This window comes from Chiloscyllium plagiosum, chromosome 19 (genome assembly GCF_004010195.1).
Source record: "Chiloscyllium plagiosum isolate BGI_BamShark_2017 chromosome 19, ASM401019v2, whole genome shotgun sequence".
Lineage (NCBI taxonomy): Eukaryota > Metazoa > Chordata > Chondrichthyes > Orectolobiformes > Hemiscylliidae > Chiloscyllium > Chiloscyllium plagiosum.
In genome coordinates, this window is record NC_057728.1 from 28077307 (window position 1) to 28099366 (window position 22060).

General features: G+C 40.9%; 1 protein-coding gene across 2 annotated transcripts in view; it reads left to right on the top strand.

Moving 5' to 3' along the window:
* LOC122559629 (sodium- and chloride-dependent GABA transporter 1-like) overlaps window positions 1-22060 on the top strand; it is a 70849-nt gene that overhangs the window by 18315 nt on the left and 30474 nt on the right. For both annotated transcript variants that reach the window (XM_043709425.1, XM_043709427.1), the window contains 6 exons: window positions 8146-8246; window positions 10744-10853; window positions 12167-12299; window positions 18086-18220; window positions 19936-20039; window positions 21786-21910. In XM_043709425.1, the coding sequence (XP_043565360.1) occupies window positions 8146-8246; window positions 10744-10853; window positions 12167-12299; window positions 18086-18220; window positions 19936-20039; window positions 21786-21910 (708 nt within the window). The remainder of the gene's footprint in view (window positions 1-8145; window positions 8247-10743; window positions 10854-12166; window positions 12300-18085; window positions 18221-19935; window positions 20040-21785; window positions 21911-22060) is intronic.

The window sequence follows — 22060 nt, forward strand, 5'->3', positions numbered from 1 at the left end:
TGAAGGAGGCATATGGCGTACTGGCTTTTATTGGTAGAGGAATTGAGTTCTGGAGTACTGAGGTCATGTTGCAGTTGTATAAGACTCTGGTGCGGCCGCCTCTGGAGTATTGTGTGCAGTTTTGGTCGCTATACTATAGGAAGGATGTGGAGGCACTGGAACTGGTGCAGAAGATGTTTACCAGGATGTTGCCTGGTATGGTAGAAAGATCGTATGAGGAAAGGCTGAGGCACTTGGGGTTGTTTTCATTGGAGAAAAGAAGGTTTAGGGGTGACTTGATAGAGGTGTATAAGATGATTAGGGGTTTAGATAGGGTCGACAGTGAGAATCTTTTTCCACGTATGGAGTGAGCTATTACAAGGGGGCATAGCTTTAAATTAAGGGGGGGTAGGTATAGGACATATTTTAGGAGTAGATTCTTTACTCAGCGAGTCGTGAGTTCATGGAATGCCCTGCCAGTAGCAGTGGTGGACTCTCCCTCATTATGGGCATTTAAGCGGGCATTGGATAGGCATATGGAGGATAGTGGGCTAGTGTAGGTTAGGTGGGCTTGGATCGGCGCAACATCGAGGGCCGAAGGGCCTGTATTGCGCTGTATTCTTCTATGATCTATGTTCTATGTTCTATGTTCTATATAAATGATGAAAAGTAGTGAACCCAGCACCGATCCTTGTGGCACTCTACTGGTCACAGGCCTCCAATCTGAAAAACAACCCTCCACCACCACCCTCTGTCTTCTACCTTTGAGTCAATTCTGTATCCAATTGGTTAGTTCTCCCTGTATTCCATGAGATCTAACCTTGCTAACCAGTCTCCCACAGGGTACCTTGTCGAACGCCTTACTGAAGTCCATATAGATCACGCCTACTGCTCTGCCCTCATCAATCCTCTTTGTTACTTCAAAAATCTTAATCAATTTTGTGGGACATGATTTCCCATGCACAAAGCCATGCTGACTATCCCTAATCAGTCCTTGCCTTTCCAAATACATGTACACCCTGTCCCTCTGGATTCCCTCCAACAACTTGCCCACCACTGATGTCAGGCTCACCAGTCTATAGTTCCCTGGCTTGTCCTTACCACCTTTCTTAAGCAGTGGTACCTCTTCTGCAAAACAAACTAAAACTATCACAAAGACACGGAACAATCTTTCCACATTACAATTTGATAAATAATTAAACTTAACAAATTAGATTAACTTAAATTGAACTAAACCAACTTAACTTCAGTTAGATCAAATTAAATTAAATTAATTTACACCACATGACGCACCTCCACTGTCAGCTGGAGCATCAGTTATTATTCCAGTATTTATTCAGGCTTCTTCTCCCCAACCCCCCCACCCCGGCTGCCAAATCCAGCCTTCATGGCTAATCAGTATGATTGACAAGGCCATGTCTGTAATTTCAAAAGGACCACCAGGTCTTAAAACAGTTCCATTTTCTGGTGCACCTCATTCGTAAGAAAGTCCAGGGATATGTGCTCCATCACTAATCTGCGCCACCCTGTGAGACCTGGGTTTTATTCTGAGATCCAGCTCATTAAAATATTCTTCCTTGCACAATACGTGAGAATGTTGAATAGTCTCTTCCTGTGTTCATTTAGCGAAGGCAGATTCAGCCACCCAGAAGAAGGGATACTGGATCCACCTTGATTTCAATTCCCAGGATCCCCTCCAATTCATTTGCTATAGCACCCCAGTACCTATGGGTCCTGTGGCATGACCACAAGCAGTGTGTAAGAGTGCGATACTTGTTTTGCATTTAGGGTGCCCTGGAGATGCTCCTGTCTTAAATTTTGCTAATTGCTCTGGGACCATATAGGCCCTGTGGAGAATCTTTAGTTGCATGGCCTGCGCTTTATTGCAAATCGAGATCTTTTTCACATTCTCCCAGATATCCTCCCATATTGACAACAAGATTTTTGCTCCCAGTTCCTGATTCCAAACTCCATTAAGTCTTTCCATATCTTCCAAATTGCCCCCTCCCCATGGATGGTGTAGGGACTGACCAAGAGAATGCCCGCGCACCGAAGCACTCTTCTCTCCATATCAGACTTATAGCGTGGTCAGAGCGTGGTCCTTTTCTGTATGTAATCCCTAATCTGAGGATATTGGAAGAGGTCCCTACTGGGTAGCCCATATTTATCACTCAGCTGGTCAAAAGACATCAAGACCTTTCCTCAAATAGGTCTTCCAACCAGGAGACTTCCCTGGCCTCCCATCTTTTAAAGCGGGAATCCATTGATCCCGGCCTAAACCTTGGTGTTCCAACTTGGGGGGTGAATGGTGAGGTCTTACATAGATTACACTCACTCTGCCTCATCATTCCCCTCGCTTTGACTGTGTTTATAACGATTGGGCTTTTACAATGTTCAGCAACAGATTTCATCCTGTCCTTAAACAAATTAAGGAGGGGATACTTTGCTTGGTACGCCTTAATGTCTAGCCATATCGACCTTGGATCTTTACACACCCAATCAGTCACATAAGACAATAAGGAGCTTATTTGAAATCATTTAAAGTCTGGGAGATCTACCCCTCCCATTCCCTGTGGGAGTTGCAACTTGGCAAATTTAATGAGAGGACACCTACAACACCAAATCAAGGATCCAAGCCAGACATTAAGCTTCCACAGTGCTTGTCTGGGCAACAACAACATGAGCATTCTTATGGGGTATAATAGGTAAAGAAGAACATTCATTTGAAACAGAGCTATTTGACCTAATCATGGTATTGGTAACCCCTTCCAGCATTGAAGATCTTGTTTTATCTTCTTAAACAACTGCACAAAATTGGCTTTGTACAGTTGATGAAAAGCAGGGGTAATGAAAATACCCAAATACAGAAAACCTTTTTGTGACCACTGAAAGGAAATCGTGTTCCATCTTCCAGGTCAGGTATTCCCACCAGGCCTCCCACAGGTATAGATTCCGACTTTGTAAAATTAATTTTATACCCCAAGAAAATGCCAAATAAATAAATCTTTTGTATTAGAGGGGTACAAACTTTGTCAGATTAGCCAAAAAAAGAACATCATCAGCAAGGATTGTGATTTTATGCTCTGCCATTCTTACCTCTGGGGCAATTATTTTAGTGTCCTTCTGAATAGCCTCCACCAACAGTTCGATTACTTAAGTGAATATCAGCAGCGAAAGAGGACACCCTTGTTGGCTGCCTCCCCATTGCTAAAGTAATCTGATTTTATGCCATTTGTACAGACCGCTGCCACATGGTCGCTATACAGTATTGCCACCCATCTGGCGAAGGTCCCCTCCCCAAGGCCAGGAAGTTAAAAAGGTATGGCCACTCCACCCGGTCAAACACTTTTTCCATGTCTAAGGAGACCACCAAACCCAGGATTGACCTCTGCTGGCATACCTGTACTATATTCAACACTCTCCTGATATGAATAGAAGAACTGTGACCCTTAATAAAGCCTGTCTGGTCCTCCTTTACGATAGAGAGCAGTACCTTCACCAATCTCAATGCTAGCGTTTTAGACAGGATCTTAAAGTTTACATCCAGCACCAAGATATGTCTGTATGAGGCACAGTCCTCAGGATCTTTCCTTCTCTTAAGAATAAGAGAGATATTGGCCTCCCGAAGAGAGGGCAGAAGGTAATCCTGGCTGTATGAGTGATTGTACATTCCCAATATGAGCTCAGCCAACATATTTATGAACTTCTATAGAACACACTCAGAAATCCATCTGGGCCTGGTGCTTTGCTACTTTGGAGCTGCCTTACTGCCTCTGTATTGCTAATATTGTTAAAAGTGCATTCGATGGGAGGCTTGCTCTCCAGTTATACCTGGGAGATCCAAGTTCTCAAAAAAGGATTCCATCCTTGCTAACCCATCCTCACAACTCTTCAACTGGTATAGCTCTGCATAAAATTTCCTAAATATTGCATTAAACCTTTTTAGATTCACGGGTGAGAATACCAGTATTCTCCCTAATGGACATAATGGATTGCGGGGCACTCTTATCCAGATGGCTAGTTCTCCCTTTATTCCATAAGATTTAACTTTGCTAATCAGTCTCCCATGGGGAACCTTGTCCAACGCCTTACTGAAGTCCATATAGATCACATCTACTGCTCTGCCCTCATCAATCTTCTTTGTTACTTCTTCAAAAAACTCAATCAAGTTTGTGAGACATGATTTCCCATGCACAAAGCCATGTTAACTATCCCCAATCAGTCCTTGCCTTTCCAAATACATGCACATCCTGTCCCTTAGGATTCCCTCCAACAACTTGCCCATCACTGAGGGCAGGCTCACCAGTCTATAGTTCCCTGGCTTGTCTTTACCGCCCTTCTTAAACACGTTTGCCAACCTCGAGTCTTCCAGCACTTCACCTGTGACTATCGATGATAAAAATGTCTCAGCAAGAGGCTCAGCAATCACTTCTCTAGCTTCCCACAGAGTTCTAAGGTACACCTGATCAGGTCCTGGGGATTTATCCACCTTTAACCGTTTCAAGACATCCAGCACTTACTCCTCTGTTATTTGGACATTTTGCAAGATGTCTCCATCTATTTCCCTACAGTCTATATCTTCCATATCCTTTTCCACAGTAAATACTGATGCAAAATATTCATTTAGTATCTCCCCCATTTTCTGCGGCTCCACACAAAGGCCGCCTTGCTGAGGGGCCCTATTCTCTCCCTAGTTACCCTTTTGTCCTTAATATATTTGTAAAAAAACTTTGGATTCTCCTTAATTCTATTTGCCAACACTATCTCATGTCCCCTTTTTGCCCTCCTGATTTCCCTCTTAAGTATACTCCTACTTCCTTTATACTCTTCTAAGGATTCACTCGATCTATCCTGTCTATATTTGACATATGCTCCCATCTTTTTCTTAACTAAACCCTCAATTTCTTTAGTCATCCAGCATTCCCTATAACTACCAGCCTTTCCTTTCACCCTGACAGGAATATACTTTCTCTGGATTCTTGTTATCTCATTTCTGAAGGCTTCCCATTTTCCAGCCATCCCTTTACCTGCGAACATCTGCCTCCAATCAGCTTTCAAAAGTTCTTGCTTAATACCATCAAAATTGGCCTTTCTCCAATTTAGAACTTCAACTTTTAGACCTGGTCTATCCTTTTCTGTCACAAATATAATTATGGTCGCTGGCCCCAAAGTGCTCCCCCACTGACACCTCAGTCACCTGCCCTGCCTTCTTTCCCAAGAGTAGGTCAAGTTTTGCATCTTCTCTAGTAGGTACATCCACATCCTGAATCAGAAAATTGTCTTGTATGCACTTAAGAAATTCCTCTCCATCTAAACCTTTAACACTATGGCAGTCCCAGTCGATGTTTGGAAAGTTAAAATCCCCTACCATAACCACCCTATTATTCTTACAGATAGCTGAGATCTCCTTACAAGTTTGTTTCTCAATTTCCCTCTGACTATTAGGGGGTCTATAATACAATCCCAATAGGGGCAGTAGACATTCAAGATGCCATACTCCTCCCCATGTATTAAGGCTTTGATGATTACAAACCGCCCATATTCATCCTTAATTTGATCTATTACTTGGAATGGGAGGTTCCTCTGTATTAATATGGCCACCTCTGCTTTTTGAATTGAAAGGCAAAAATAATACCCTGCTAAACCCTCCCTGCTGTAATTTTAAATGTTCCTTATCATTCAAGTATGTTTCTTGTAGCAGAGCAATATCAACACTCTCCTTTCTGAGATTCGAGAGCACCTTCTTTCTTTTGACCGCGAATGACTCCCCTTTATGTTCCAGGTGCACTATCTAAAGAACAACTAGCCATAACCACCTAAAGTGGCCCGCAGCCCCCTGAGAAGAAGAAGCCTACTCATAGTGCGTCGAGTGGAGACAAAACAAGATTTATAAAATCTAAAAACTACCGCTACAGACACTACCAAAACAAAACAAAACTAATCACTACTCTTAAATTAAACACAAAACAAATAGCTGGAGACGTTCTCCCTTGCCCATAGGAGGCACTCATCCTACTCCCTAATACCACCATGGCTCCTTCCGGCTAGAGCTGCGCCTCAAACCCAAGTAATACAGAAACAAAGAAAACCTATAATTTAAATACATGGAAATGAAAAGTAGGTGTCCAACCCATCCCCTCCATATGTCAACCCCACTTGTCTTTAATGAAAAAAATGACCACCCCACACTCAAAGAGAACAAAATGAATAACAGGAATTAATAACAATGGCAAGAAAGGGAAAGATAGAGAGAAGAAATAGGGAACCCCCCCCCCAACCCCCACATTATCAGAACCATGCCAGGCATACAAAATTAACAAGTGAGAGAGCAAAGTTTTTTTGACCCAGTCAGTCTATTTTAAAGAGTCTAGGAATTCCCTTGACTTCTCTACTGAGTCAAAGTTATGAACAGACCCTCCATGGCTGAAGTGCAATACTGCCGGATGCCTCACAGAGTATTGAATGTTCAGGTCTCTCAAACTCTTCCTGACTTCATCAAAGGATTTCCTTTTTCTAATTACAGCCCCAGAAAAGTCTTGAGAAAACATAATTTTCGACCCCTTGTACACCAGGTCCTGTGAGTCTTTTTCCAGCATTTTGGAGGCTTCCATAATAATTTGCTTTTCCTTATAGCACTGGAGTCACGCTAGGGCCGGGTGGGGACGCTGATCCGACCCGGACCTGCGCATTGCCATCCAGTGGGCCTGTTCCACACACACCCGGCCCGACTCGAGTCCCAGTCCCAGAAGGTGCAGGAGCCAGTGCTCCAGGAGCTGACCAGATTCTCACCTTCTTCACGTTCCGGGAGCCCAATTATACATAAGCTCTTTCTTTGACCTCGATTCTTGAGGTCGTCGACCTGGTCTAACAAGGCTCACATCTGGCTTTCCAGTATTTGGATCTGCTCCTCTGAGGTTTCTGCTGTGGTCTCCAATGCCGTGGTCCTCTGCTCAACCGCCTCCACGCGTTGATCAAGCTTTTGGATCTCCTGCCCATGCTTTTGTAGAGATAGGTTCCAGCACTGACTTGATTATTCTCTCAGAGATTTAAGATTCCAAGACTAAGTTCTGCTGTTCCAGTGGGTTCAAAGGCGCTGCCGTGGGGGTCGGCTCTGTGGCCATGAGCACGTCCGATACTATAGGCGAGAGTCCTACTTGCTGTGATTCTTGTGATCCTTTTCCTTTGGTCATCTTTTTCATCTTCTTCTTCCCAAAATGTTAAAATTAGTGTTCAAAGGTTCTTGAAGCTTTATTTTACTTTATTTTCATGATTTTTCTTATAAATGACTCATGAGGGCAGGGTGAAAGCACCACTTTTCTTGGAATATGGTGCAGAGATCAGCATAGCAGACCTATCAGATCACCAGCATTTTGGATCCTCAGCCAACTCTGTTTTTATACTCTTGTGTACTCTAGTCTTTATTTATTCCACCATTCATTATATCACAGACCTCCCTCTGAGTTCTTTGTATCACCCTCTCCTCTTTGAATTGCTTAAAATCTGTGACATTTCTAACTGTTCCCAGTTTGATTTTCTTCCCAGTTTGATGAAAGGTTTGATGTAAAATATTAACTTTGTTTCTCTCTCCACTGATGCTACTGAGTATTTTCAGCATTTTCTGATTTTAATTATCACCTTTCCAGTACTTGGTTCAACATCTGAATTCAAATTGATATTCATTTAATGAATCTTGAAGAGGAATTGCTTATACTAGGTTTATAAAAATTGCAGTGGAATGCATTTCAATGCACAACACGTTGCTGCCGACCAATCTGCGCCCTATCTCATGCAGTATACACTGCTGTTCACTTTGAAACATAGCATACTTGTGATCCGTCCTGATGAATTTAAGATTAAAAACATTAGCAACATGAGAACTTTCTCGGTAATGTTCAAGTTCTGCACTATCAAGTTGCAGAGTGGGACAGTGCACATTAGCATCTTTAGTTCTTAAAAGGTCCATCAGCACTCAGTGTTGTTTGGAGGAGACAAAAATGAAATGGTAACTCCTTGTAAATTGCAAGATCAATGATTTGCTTTCTTTGAATATTCTTTGGTAGCCACAATGAATATGTGATTCTGACATGTTTAACAAGCCTGTGAAGAAGTGCCTCCTTGGGTTATGGATATATTTTCTATGACAAACTGCATTGTGTTTCTTAACAGGAGTTGGACTGGCTGCTGTCATCTTGTCTTTTTGGCTCAACACTTACTACATTGTGATTATAGCCTGGGCTATCTACTATCTCTTCAGCTCTTTCACATCAGTAAGTCTCAGTTCTTAGACATTACTGACAGATTCTGTCAGGCTCTCCTGTTCTTCTCTGTATCTTCAAATGGAGGAATACCTTTGGAATTCTTGGAGAAACAGCAGGAGTACAATTTAGTTTGCAGCTTCCAACTTGTTGCATTCCTGACACAGGCCACCAGAGCTAATATGAAGGTGGATTTCCATTCAGACCGGACGTTTCTCATCTCCCACTCTGGTTTTAAGAAGGCAGGAGAGTGAGAGAGAGAGAGAGAGAGTGGCGGGTGACAGGGTGGGGCTGGGGGGGCCTAGTGTGGGGAAGTGAGAGAGAGAGGGTGAGAGAGACACACACATCGTCACACGCACATTTCCCTATATTCCCATTCCCCCAAACACAGCCACACATGCACTCTCACACATACCCATTCAAATATGCTCACACCCACCAACAAACCTAACCAAGAACAGCCAGACTTTCTCTTTCACAATCATTCACCCCTACCATATTTGCACACACATCCACATACTCATCCACACCCAACCACACACCAAACCGTCACCATATACCCGCCTGCTCACTACAGCCACCTTTTCCCTTGCACCTACTTATTCACTGTCACCCACTATCATCCACATGGATGGATCCATTGACCCATGGCCAACCTACATATCTACACCCACCCATGCATCCATTCATTCTTACCCACCTGTGCACTTTCCTATTCATTTACAGCCACCCAGTATACATCAATCCCCTGATACACATCCACACAACCATTTATACACTCACCCATTCAGCCACGTTCACGCAAACATTTACCCTTTCGCTCACAGCCACTCAAACAAGCACCCATTCACTCTCACCCAGACATTCACACCCATCCATTCACTTATGGCCACCCATATATCCAGCTATTTTCTGACACCCACATATCCACACCATTCACTCATTCACACTCAGGCCCAGTAGTTTAGGTGATTGGTAATACTGAAGAGCTGCAGAGGATGGCTGTGAAGTGCCAACCAGTATTTTCCTCCTGTCTGGTCTAACACACAGCTCTCTCAAACTGTGCTGTAGCTGGAACCACTGCTGTTTGTGGCAATCCAGTTTGTCTTATAACCCCAGCAGCAGAGGCCCATTCTTATTGACCTCTCAAGCCTGGTAGTGTCCAGATTCTAATTCCTTCCTCCGCTCCCTAGTGGGGGATTCTTGTTTCCCCTCCCCTTCCAAACAATGTCACGACTCACATTACTCAAACATATGTTTGATACATAAAATATGTTAAAAAAAATTAAATCTCTGATATTACACATTCTGGAATAAAATTCAACTTGTCTCCATACATCATGTCCCACATTTAGCTGTTTCAAAACAATTCAAATAACCTTGATACCTACAATATACATACCATGTTAGGCATAGAGCCAGAGAGCAAAATAAGTCTTGGTATTTCCATCTGTTGGAAAGTCCATTGTAAATGGCTCTTTACTGTATCAAGCTAAGAACGTTTTTAACCGTGCATTTTTAGGGGATCTTTATTGTGTTTTTGAGGCATGCTCTTCAATTTTTGGGAAAAAAAACCCAATATATTTGATTTGAAAATATTTGATGTAATATGTGCAGGAAGCTTATTTTTAAATCTAGCTTGTCCTGTTCCTACAGTAAGTGCCAAGACCTATTATAATGAGGAAGGAGAGAGCTACACTGACATTTCATCCCATTTATTTAAATACTACAACTATTCAGCAAGGCCCAACTCAAGGGTATACCTGAGCCTGGACTTTCACTGAGATGTCCGTATAATCTAGAGGTGGGGTAAATCCTTCCTGAGTGGTCAAGGGAGATAGAAGTGATGGGATTGCAGACTACTGTTGAGAATACAGGATGCAATATTGTCAATAAGGTTTGATTTGTTATGAGTGGTTTTAGAATGATTCACTAAGAAGCTTTAAGATAAGCTGAATTACAAAATACTGAATACAGTTAGCAGTATAGATAATGAGTGCTCATGTGGAAATGGACAAAGATGGTCTGGGTAAAAGAATAAAGGTTTGAGAGAAAGCCCAAAGTAACATCCTCAGTATGACAACTTCTGTCCATCTCCAGATATAGCCTACAGTGTTAGCCTAAGATGTAGTAAAAGAGGTTGGTGGACAAAGGCCGCTGCAGGCATTAACTACTGTCCGATTCATGGAACTATTTTGATTTTGCCAAAAGTAATTTGGAGGAAATTTTTGTCTTATGGAATCTAACGTCCACTTTAGAGTGAGAAGATGCTGCTACAGCTGTTTGGTTGGCAGATGAGATGGAGTGATAAAATGATATTTTCAGTTAATATGAGGAAATTTATTTGTTGCTTCTGAATGATATTTTTGAGGTTGTCATAATTGATTACACTACTAAGGATGGAGCTTCAAAGTTACAAAGTTATTCCAAAGACAACCAAAAAACAACTCAATTTCATTTTGCTTCTTTAATGTACATTGATTGATGGATTTGTGTTTTTTTTCTACAGGAGCTTCCTTGGCAAAGCTGTGACAATGAATGGAACACAAAAGTATGTTTCTCTAACTACTCTCTGCTTGATACCAGTAACATGACCAGTGCAGTGACAGAATTCTGGGAGTAAGGGATGCTCATTCTGTTTGTTGAAATGGAGATATTTTTATCTTCTAGTAATCATTATTGATTAATAGTAATTGATTTTATCTATTCATAATAGCTGTTGATAAATCGTAAAAATGTGAAATGTATGGCTTATGAGATACATGCAACTGGATGTCACTTTCCTCCTTTGGTGAGTTTGAAGGAGGAGGAGGCACATAAAATCCACAAGGTGTCTTTCCTATTGTCTGGCCCAACCTTACTGAAGTTTCAGGAGTGGGGATGTGGTGGACATTCTGCCCATTTTTAGACCTATTCAGATCCTTAAATAGCTGCTTAAGGGCTTCATCCTCAGGTATCAGTCACTATTTACGTAAGACTGTGCATGATTGCACAAAGCAGTCACAAAAGAGGAGGAACCATTTAATAGAAACCTGCTAAATGATCCTGGGCTGCAGTAGGCACTGCGTGATGGAGTACTCCTCTCCTTGAATCCCACAATAGTTATTCTAAATTTGTTGGCTAAACCTCATGATTGAAGTGAAATAGCTCAGCTATGTTAATGCTAACTTTATACACACAGTTGTAGATCGTAGATACACACACACAATGGGAAAATGTGAGTGGACGTAAAAATTTTCTGTGAAAAAGAGAACGTGGTGCATATAGGCTTCTTTCATGCAGTGTGTTGGGTGCAACAGTTTAGCATTTGGGACCATTACCAGAAATGTGCCCCATTTAAGTTCTTCCTCTTCTTCCTCTTCCCCACTCAACAATGAGTCACATTCTCAGTGCTAATCAATTACAAATACAAACCCGCCAGAATCCGGGTTAGGCTTGCAAGTTACAACATGCTTCTGATTTTTAAAAAGCAAAAGAACTGTGGATGTTGTAAATGAGATACAAAAACCGAAATTGGTGGAAAAGCTCAGCAAGGCTGACAGCTTTTGCGGAGAAAAACCAGAGTTGATGTTTTGGGTCGAGTGATCCGACCTCAGATCCTTCATCTGATTTTATCTCTGCATCTTAACTGCCATCAGGAAATGAAAATTTTGTATTGTCTCTAATTAAATCAACCTGGCCACTTTATTTTGCACTCTTGAGGGCTCCATAGAATCTCATCCAGCTAGGAACTATTTCAGAAATATTTCACCTTCGTTGTTCACCCAGCTAGAAATGGTGACAAATGAAAGGTCTTAATAATGGGAAGACTCATGGTGAATAATTTAATCCAATTGGATTGAAAATTGTAAACAGCCATTTGTAGATGGAGATAAAGATTATCTATTGATGTGAGGTAGTGAATCACATTAAATATTTTGATATATTTTCAGACGAAATGTGCACCAAATTACCAGTGGTTTAGATGAACCAGGGAGCATTCGGTGGCCTCTGGCTGGAACACTGGCCCTCTCTTGGTTGTTGGTCTATTTCTCAATCTGGAAAGGAGTGGAGTGGACAGGAAAGGTATGTCCAAAAAGAATTCATGCCTTATTTACCCTTCAGAGAAAACAAAATAGATGTCATCACTGAATGAAGCTAAGTTCAGTGGATGGTTTGTTGTTCTTTGAAAAAAAACATTAGGCTGGATTTTCCAGATAGCGGCAATCTTGTGTAGATTGCCACTCTGGCCCTCCTTTCTGATGACATAAGGGAACTTCACGTTGTAAGAGGAGATTCCATTAAGATCTCCCTCAGTAATGGTTTTGATTTGAATTATTATTGTCACATGTACCGAGATACAGTGAAAAGTATTGTATTGCATGCTAACCAGACAGCTCACACCTTACACAAGTTCACTCTCAAGAAGTCCGACCTGACGTCTGCGGTGGTAACTGTGGTGCAGATGCATGCAAGGTTGTCGGCGTAGGTGACATCATTTCACTGACCTCCTTGAATGTATTTAGCTCATTGGGAAGGGATGCATTGTTGTCAATGAATCTATTCAACTTTGCTTTGTAATCAGTTATATCGTGTAAACCTTGCCACAGTAAACGTGTGTTTGTGTGGTTAGTCTGGAACTCTCGTTTAGCCTGGTATTGTCTCTTGGCATCCCTGATGGCTTTGTGAAGATTGTACCTAGATCTCCTGTATAAGTCAGGGTCACCTGATGAACACCTCAGACCTGGACTTCAGTAGGGAGTAACTCTTTTGGTTCATCCATAGTTTGTAGTTGGGGAACACTTGGATTAACTTCTTTTGCACACAGTTGTCTACACTTTAACTGATGAAGTCTGCGTCAGTACTGAAATACTCATTTGAGTTGGCTGCTGAGTTGTTGAATATGGACGAGGACACCAACTCCAAGCAGTCATAGAGGAACTCGTCCATTACCTCAGACCAACACGATATGACTTTCTGTACCAGATCCTCATGCTTCAGCTTCTGCTTGTAAGCGGGGAGAAGTAGCACAGCCCTAGTCTGATTTACCAAAATGCAGATGGGGAATAGAGTGGTAGGCATCATTGATGGTTGTGTAGCAATGGTCCAGAGTGTTTAGGCTTCTGGTGGAATAGAAGACATTTTATTAGTACCTTGGTAGTACATTCTTGAACTACGGGGAGCTATTCATCATTCCAACATTTCTTTCATAGCACATATCTGTCGACTAAAGGTAAACCATATCCCCTTTTCACAGCAGTCAGGTCTGACAACCGCCTTGACAGCTTCTGCCAAGCCTTAAGTACATAAGATGAGTGTGATGTTCAAATTTAGGGAGGGCAGGGTGTCAGATGGCTGGGAGGGATAGGATGCCATGTAAGTAAGGTGCCAGTTGGGAGAGATGCCAGTAGGGGGACAGGTAGGTTTTCAAGATAAGATGGCAGGTGGACAGTGAGTAGGGTGCCAGATGAGTTGGATGCAAGTTAGGCAAGCTATCTGATGCAGGTCAGTGGGATGCTAGCTGCTTAAGGAGTAAAGTTCCAGATCAGTACAATGCACAGTGACAAGTTAGCTGTTGCAGTGTTTTGGGCAGGTTGAGTAGGATGAAGAAATCTGGTCAAGGAGGGGTTTAGTGGAGTTGCAGAGAGGTGGGTTGATCCTGTGGGGAGCAGCGCAGGGGGGCCAGGTCAGGTCAGGTAAGAGAAGCTGTTAGGTCAAATCTGGTCAGGTCTGGTGGAGGGTGTCCTATTAGCTTGTGGTACATCTAGGTGGGGGAAAGAGGGTTTGATTCCTGGAGTGGAGCTGAGTGTTGGATCAGATCCGGCTGGTGGAAGGGAGATTGAGTTTGGGGCATGTAAGCAGCCTGGAGGAGGTGCAGTTGGGAGTGTGCAATGTACATAAAGAGCCTGTTTAAAACTTACTTACGAGTTAACCTGTGTATTTAATAGCCTCACTTTTTCTGAGTAACTATTTTACTTAATTTCATTGAAACCATCTGAAATCTCTGATTTAAATGGAGACTTCTGGAGAGTTTCAGACTAAGAGGATTGCTCAGCAGTATCTTAATTTCCCAGATAATTCCTTCAGAGTCTGCAGCAATGGGGATTCCACAGGGCCCCCATCTGCAATTCCCATTGATGCTGGAATAACAACTGTCTTAGAAAATGAACATAGCAGAACAGGCCCTTTGGCCCTCGATGTTGCACTGACCTGTAAACTATTCTCAGCTTGTCCCCCTACACTATCCCATCATCATCCATGTGCTCATCCAAGGATTGTTTAAATCTCCATAATGTGGCTGAGTTAACTATACTGGCAGGTAGGGCATTTCACGCCCTTACCACTCTCTGAGTAAAGAACCTGCCTCTGACATCTGTCTTAAATCTATCATCCTTCGATTTGTAGTTATGCCCCCTCGTACAAGCTGACATCATCATCCTAGGAAAAAACTTTCACTGTCTACCCAATCTAATCCTCTGATCATCTAGTATGTCTCTAACAAATCCCCTCTTAGCCTTCTTCTTTCCAATGAGAACAGACCTAAGTCTCTCAGCCTTTCCTCATAAGACCTTCCCTCCAGACCAGGCAACATCCTCATAAATCTCCTCTTCACCTTTTCCAATGCTTCCACATCCTTCCCGAAATATGGCAACCAGAACTGTACACAATATTCCAAGTGTGGCTGCACTAGCGGTACGTATAATTGCAGCATAATATTGCTGCTCCGGAACTCATTCCCCCTACAAATGAAACCTAACACACCGTATGCCTTCTTAACAGCACTATCACCCTGGGTGTCAACTTTCAGGGATCTATGTACATGGACTCCAAGATCCCTCTGCACACCCACACTACCACGAATCTTTACATTGACCCAGTACACTGCTTTCCTGTTATTCTCCCCAAGTGAATCACCTCACATTCAGCTGCATTGAACTCCATTTGCCACCTTTCAGCCCAATCCTGCAGTTTATCTAAGTCCCCTGCAACCTGCAATATTTTTCCCCAATGTCCACTACTCCACTAACTTTAGTGTCATCTGCAAATTTACTAATCCATCCACCTATGCCTGTGTTTAAGTCATTTATAAAAATGACAAACAGTAGTGGTCCCAAAACAGATCCTTGTGCCATACCACTAGTAACCGGACTCCAGGCTGAATATTTTCCATAGAAATATTGCCAGTAGAAAAGTTGGCCCACTGTTTTTGAATGCTTCTCCAATTTTTGTACAACTTTAATTGTAACAGTGACTGAGTGATAAATCTTTTAATACTGTATGATCCTGGAAGGTTTGTAACTGTTGATCAAAATGCAGGGGGTTACATTGGGTAGTAGTTCCCCCCAAAAATGGTGCAGGGATCACAATGTGTGAATAACTTACGTTTGTTGTTTGAAATGCAGAGCAGGCTCAATGGGCTGAATGGACTATTTTGTTCCTATTGTACTATTTGTAACAAGGTCAGCCAGGTGGACCTCAGAATATGAGTTCCCTGACTGGGGCTGTTTATCTGGTCCAATCAGGGAACCTTTGCTGACAGATATAAATATGAGTGTCACTCAGATGAACAGATGACTAGATAATTATTTTGCCAGATGGTCTTATAATGGATGTATAGTTGTGCTCCATTGCTGATGGACAAATTGAGCCTAGCAAATATGATTCCTTGGTTGCTAAGGGGACTCTGAGAGCTGGCTCTGAGGAAACCGGACCAGTGTCAGTTATTGCACGTGTAATTGAAGGGTGACATGGTGACAAGGATACTGGCCTCTGAAGTTATTTCACCTACATTATGATCCAACAGAGGAACTATGAACCAAAATGACCACGTTTACTGAATGTCATCCAATGATGGCATTATTAACAGAATTCTGTTTTCCATAACTTTTATTGCTATATAAATGCAAATATACACAAATTAAACATCAATTAATAGATTAAGATTGGTAGAAATTATAAATTAGACATGGAACAGTTGATAGGATAAATACTATCTCTTGAGGTAAAAGCATTTTTGTCACTCTCTGTACAAATATGGCAATATGTGTAATCTCAGCCTTTCTAATTCTGCTTCTGAAACATACGATGTCTCACTTATCTCAGTCAATGAAATTTTTTCCTTGAATCACCGACAATGATAGCTCCATTCCATCTGATTCCCAGGAGAGATTTGTCACTTTGATCACACAATTGTGAAGAAACTCCTTAGTTGGGTTTATGAAGTTGTTGATGAGATGGATTCCCCAGTGTCTATTTATCTGACTCCATTAAGAGAACTCTTTATTTATCTTCCCAATTACTACAAAACTGTAGCATAGCTATAAAAGCATCCATTTTACACTTTCTACTCTAAACCTACTTTCCACTTTTTGTCCTATTTAACTGTGTTACATATGAAGCTCCTTCTAGATGTTTTTTCTTCTCTCCCCTGCTATTATTTACAGTGGGAGCTCATTTGTCCACCGGCATCGTTGCTATTATACATTACCTTCTTTCCTGTTGGTACTACTACTAGATCAAGGGTCGTCAGGTGACACAGACCAGTAATTTTTCTTAAGGAAATTATAACTGATTCCCATGCAAATGGTTAAAAGTCATTTCAGAACACTACTAAGACAAATAAGAGATACCACAAACATTTTAAATCAATTACTAATTTTCCTTACTGTACTATTTACAGATCATAGGTTTGCATATAATTTGCAATGTAATGGATTGATTTACACTTTGATTTAACATCCTGACATTTACTCAGCCTTTGAAGCACTCTTATAATATTCACTGGGTACTGAACTATTGAGCCGTGAAGTCATACTTGAAAGTCTTGAATATACTCATGAATAAAAAAAATCAAGATTTCTCACTCTCCAAAGAAATTGGTCTCTCTTACCTTCGTATAACACTGTCAATCAAACACAGCCAATGAAGAACCGTTTAATATTGTCCAAATACACATGTAAGCATTGAAAATTTACTTCAAATAAGATCCAGTTATTACAACATAAATGGCTGTAAAACAAATAAAGCAAGTAGTCCCCTTAGCAACTAGGGAATCATATTTGCTAGGCTCAGTTTGTCAGTCTGCAATGCAGCACAACAGTACATTCATTATAAGACCTTCTGGCAAAACAACTATCTGGTCATCTGTTCATTTGAGTTCTATTATTAGTGATTTTTATTATTAATGATTTTTCCAAGTTTATTTGGACAAGATTGATAGTTCCTTCAATGGAAATGTCGCTCACATTTTTAACATTTTTAGGATAACGTAAAGGAGCATTATCTTCACAGAGCATGTTGAATGCCTGATATTTTAATAAAAATTCCAAATACTTGCAAAACATTAGATTGCTCATCAGAGTGGATACTGGGTGAGTGGATATAGTCAATGCAGGGAGTTATGGATCGTGGAAGTATCATGGGAAATATGGAGGATGAGGCATGTAGGGGTGAACACGGAACCTATGTTAGAGCATGGAAGAGGAAGAGGCATCTATGTTATTTGAAGGGGTAAGATATGAGGGGTAGAGGACACAATAACTATGAATTGAACTGGATAGATATCCAGTAAATTGAGAGAGGCCAGCTAACCCAGCAACCTCACCATTTTCCCACCTTTGTAGCTACCTGAGGGGTATCTCTGAACAAAGCGGCCCTGAGTGTAACCTCCACTCAACTTTTGGAATGAAAATTCTAAGTGATATGCTGACCTTTAAAAGTCAGGACCATGATGTCAAAAGATGGCTCAATTAACTGTTTCCAAACTGAAGATAAAAAAAACTGCTCCATAGTCTCCGTTGCAACAGAAGTTCTGCCATATTTTACATTCATGAGTCTTATTCAGTCCTTTTTCCTGCTTTCTCCTGTTCCAGGTCGTCTATTTTTCTGCTACGTATCCTTATGTCATGCTGATAATTTTATTCTTCCGTGGAGTGACACTCCCAGGAGCTAAGGAAGGGATTTTGTTTTATATTACACCCAATTTCAACAAGCTTTCAAACTCTCAAGTACGTATAATGTGGATTTTCCATCTAACTATAGATATCTTTAATATGATAGATAGCTAGAGCAAAATTTAATAGTAGAGTAACCATTCATTGGATTTTCTGCTCAATTGCCCTTGGAATCAAATAAGAATGTTTAGATTCTTTTTCCTTCCTATGTTTATTTTATCAATTCCAGACTGGACTCCAAAATTTAAGACTCCCTTAAATTCGGTAAAAGTTCAGCTGTGAATGAGTACTTTTTTTTAAAGGAGACTAAATTTGAAATTCACATATGGGCTAGTTTTGAAGTAAACTAATTACCTGTCTATTCCCCATTAAAGACTTCATGAACAGTTTAGATGGAAAGTGAAGCTTTCTCTACTTCTTTGTGATGATAGATTAAAATTTCCTTTGAATAACTAATGCAGTGAAACTATATAAATATTTTCTTGCTAAATGTGCTCACAATTATTTTGCTACATCTGACAGAGAAAGTAAATATTTTCTTGAAATGTTGAGACTGTTATCTTCAAAGATAACCACTTTTGTTTTGAACCAATTGGAATGTGCATTGTGCAGAGCCAAAGTGGCTCAGAAAAGCCAAGTTTGGAATAAATTTTGTTGGTTTTGAATGAACAGAAGTTCTCCCTTAGGTACTACTTACTGCCACCCAGATCCCTCCCCTTCCCATTCCCCTCAGCAACCTTTCTGATTGCAACTCCAACTGCCCACTCCACTACCTTCAACATTAGTAGGTCTCAGTCACATTTGGAGCTTTAGAACATAGAACATAGAACATAGAAGAATACAGCGCAGTACAGGCCCTTTGGCCCTCGATGTTGCGCCGATCCAAGCCCACCTAACCTATACTAACCCACTATCCTCCATATACCTATCCAATGCCCGCTTAAATGCCCATAAAGAGGGAGAGTCCACCACTGCTGCTCTCTAAACCTTCTTTTCTCTAGTGAAAACAGCCCCAGGTGCCTCAGTCTTTCCTCATACGATTTTCCTTTCATACCAGGCAACATCCTGGTAAACCTCCTCTGCACCCGTTCCAGTGCCTCCACATCCTTCCTATAGTATGGCGACCAAAACTGCACACAATATTCCAGATGCGGCCGCACCAGAGTCTTATACAACTGCAACATGACCTCAGTACTCCGGAACTCAATTCCTCTACCAATAAAAGCCAGTACGCCATATGCCTTCCTCACCGCAGTATTTACCTGGGTGGCAACTTTCAGAGATCTGTGTACATGGACACTAAGATCCCTCTGCTCATCCACACTACCAAGTATCCGACCATTAGCCCAGTACCCCATCTTTTTGTTATTCTTCCCAAAGTGAATCACCTCACACTTAGCTACATTGAATTCCATTTGCCACCTTTCTGCCCAGCTCTGCAGCTTCTCTATATCCTGCTGTAACCTGCCACATCCTTCCTCACTGTCAACAACTCCTCCGACTTTCGTATCATCCGCAAACTTGCTCACCCAACCTTCTAACCCCTCTTCCAGGTCATTTATAAAAATGACAAACAGCAATGGTCCCAAAACAGAGCCTAAAAGTCACAGCCCGAATGACAATTGCCATCTTAGCCATATTAACACATTACCTTAAGTTATCTTCTTTGTAGACTTGTTTATGAATATATTTTGCTTTATGGAATTGTTTGAATCTAATCTCATCTATACACTTAATGGTCAACTTTAATGGTGTCTGCTTTTGGGCAGGTTTGGCTCGATGCAGCTACACAGATCTTTTTCTCTTATGGACTGGGTCTGGGATCACTTATTGCTTTGGGCAGTTACAATATGTTTCACAACAATGTTTACAGGTAAAATATATACATTATTTTGATTAAGGATGAAATAAAGAACTGCGACCATTCCAGTAGGAATGCTTTCCAATTCACAACCTTTGATGTGACTGTGCCTCATGACATTATAATTTGATGGAGTTGGAACATCCTACCATATTGTTATGGAGTCCAGACACAGCAAAATGGCCAGACAGACAGAAATTGGGCTTTCAATTTCTGCCAGGACAAAGTAAAAAGACTGATTGATCAGTCATTGTGATATTTGTAGCAGTTTATTCTAAACTGCTTTTGGATTTGCACTGAAAACCAATTACTGCTATTGTTACAAACTTTACAGCACATTATTTACTCTGAGCCTGAGGAGATAAGTAATGCCTTCCCTTCAGATTAGAGGCTGACAGCCTTCATGGTAGAAATAATGATTCTGAGATCCCAGTGGCAAGCTATGAATACATACAAAGTGTATGCCAGAGACAAGGCTACAGCATTGTCATTCTGGTTTTCTGACAATTACTCCCTGTGACGGTAACTTCTCATGAGGAACGTGATTGTGAAATAACTTTTACATGATTGTACTATAAATTTAAATTTGATAAATCGCTCCTTATATTTTTTTTAAAATACCCTATCATTTTGTTAAATAAATTTCCCTTCCCTATGTTAGTGAGAAAGTTGATGAAAGTTTGATTTCTTTCCTAAAGCAGAACTTATTGGTAGAAAATTAAAAATCACACAACACCAGGTTATAGTCCAACAGGTTTAATTGGAAGCACTAGCTTTCGGAACGTAGCTCCTTCATCAGGCCCCTTCATCAACCACCTGATGAAGGAACGACGCTCCGAAAGCTAGTGTGCTTCCAAGTAAACCTGTTGGACTATAACCTGGTGTTGTGTGATTTTTATCTTTGTACACCCCAGTACAACACCAGCATCTCCAATTCATGACTCTTATTGGTAGAATGAGTGCAAAGAAAAAAATTCCAAATACTCACCTTGAGATTGTTCTCTAGTTTGTGGTTATGTTCATGGAATGATGTGTACATGGAGTACAGTCCTCACTGTCAGTTAAGATACCAGTGTAAATACCAAGATTTTATATGTGTGCCATATAACTAAAACAAAATAATTGTTTTTACCTAGTTGTTTTAATCAGCCTTCTCCAGTGCTATCAAAGTGCTAGCATATATCTAGTTCAGTTTACAACTCAGACTGTGTTCACACACACAAAAAAAATTGAGGTAGAAGTGTTTATTTTCCATATCACAGAGTATTTGTAAAACACTGGTAATAATATATTTTACAGTTACTTCACACTTTCATAAGTCATCTTCCAGATAATTGAATGTATCTTTCAGAAGATTGGCTCAAGAACAGATGAGACGATGTATAAAAGCAAAGTGTTGTGGTTGCTGGAGACCTAGAACAGAACAGGAAGTACTGGTGAAACTCAGCAGGTCTGGAAGCATCAATAGAGAGTAAACATAGCAACGTTTCCAGATTGATGTGACTTAATCGAAACTCGGAGCAGGTTTACTGCTTGTTAATTGGAGCACAGAACACTGTATGAGCCAGGGAGTTCAAAAGCAAATAAGGGAAAAGCAATGAAAGATAACAGCAAGTTATTAAGGTGAAAATATGCCAAGGTCATTTTCCAAATCTATGAATGTTTGACAATTGGCTTTCTCGAAATCACATCTTAAGCAAGGTGAAAGTATTCATTCAAGAGATATGAATCAGTCTATGTACCTGCTTTACCTTCCAGGGATTGCCTCATAGTGTGCAGTATAAACTCCTGCACGAGTATATTTGCCGGACTAGTAATTTTCTCAGTCATTGGATTTATGTCTCACATCACAAAGAAACCAATAAATGAGCTGGCTTCATCAGGTAAGATGAGAACCTTAGAATCTAAGATATTTGATGCTACATTATGTCTCCCTTTAATGTTTAAAGCAAGTAGATTTTTAGGCATTTTATAAACAGCATCTTTTGATATGGGGTGTGCAATCAAATAGATTACAGAAAAGCATTTAATAG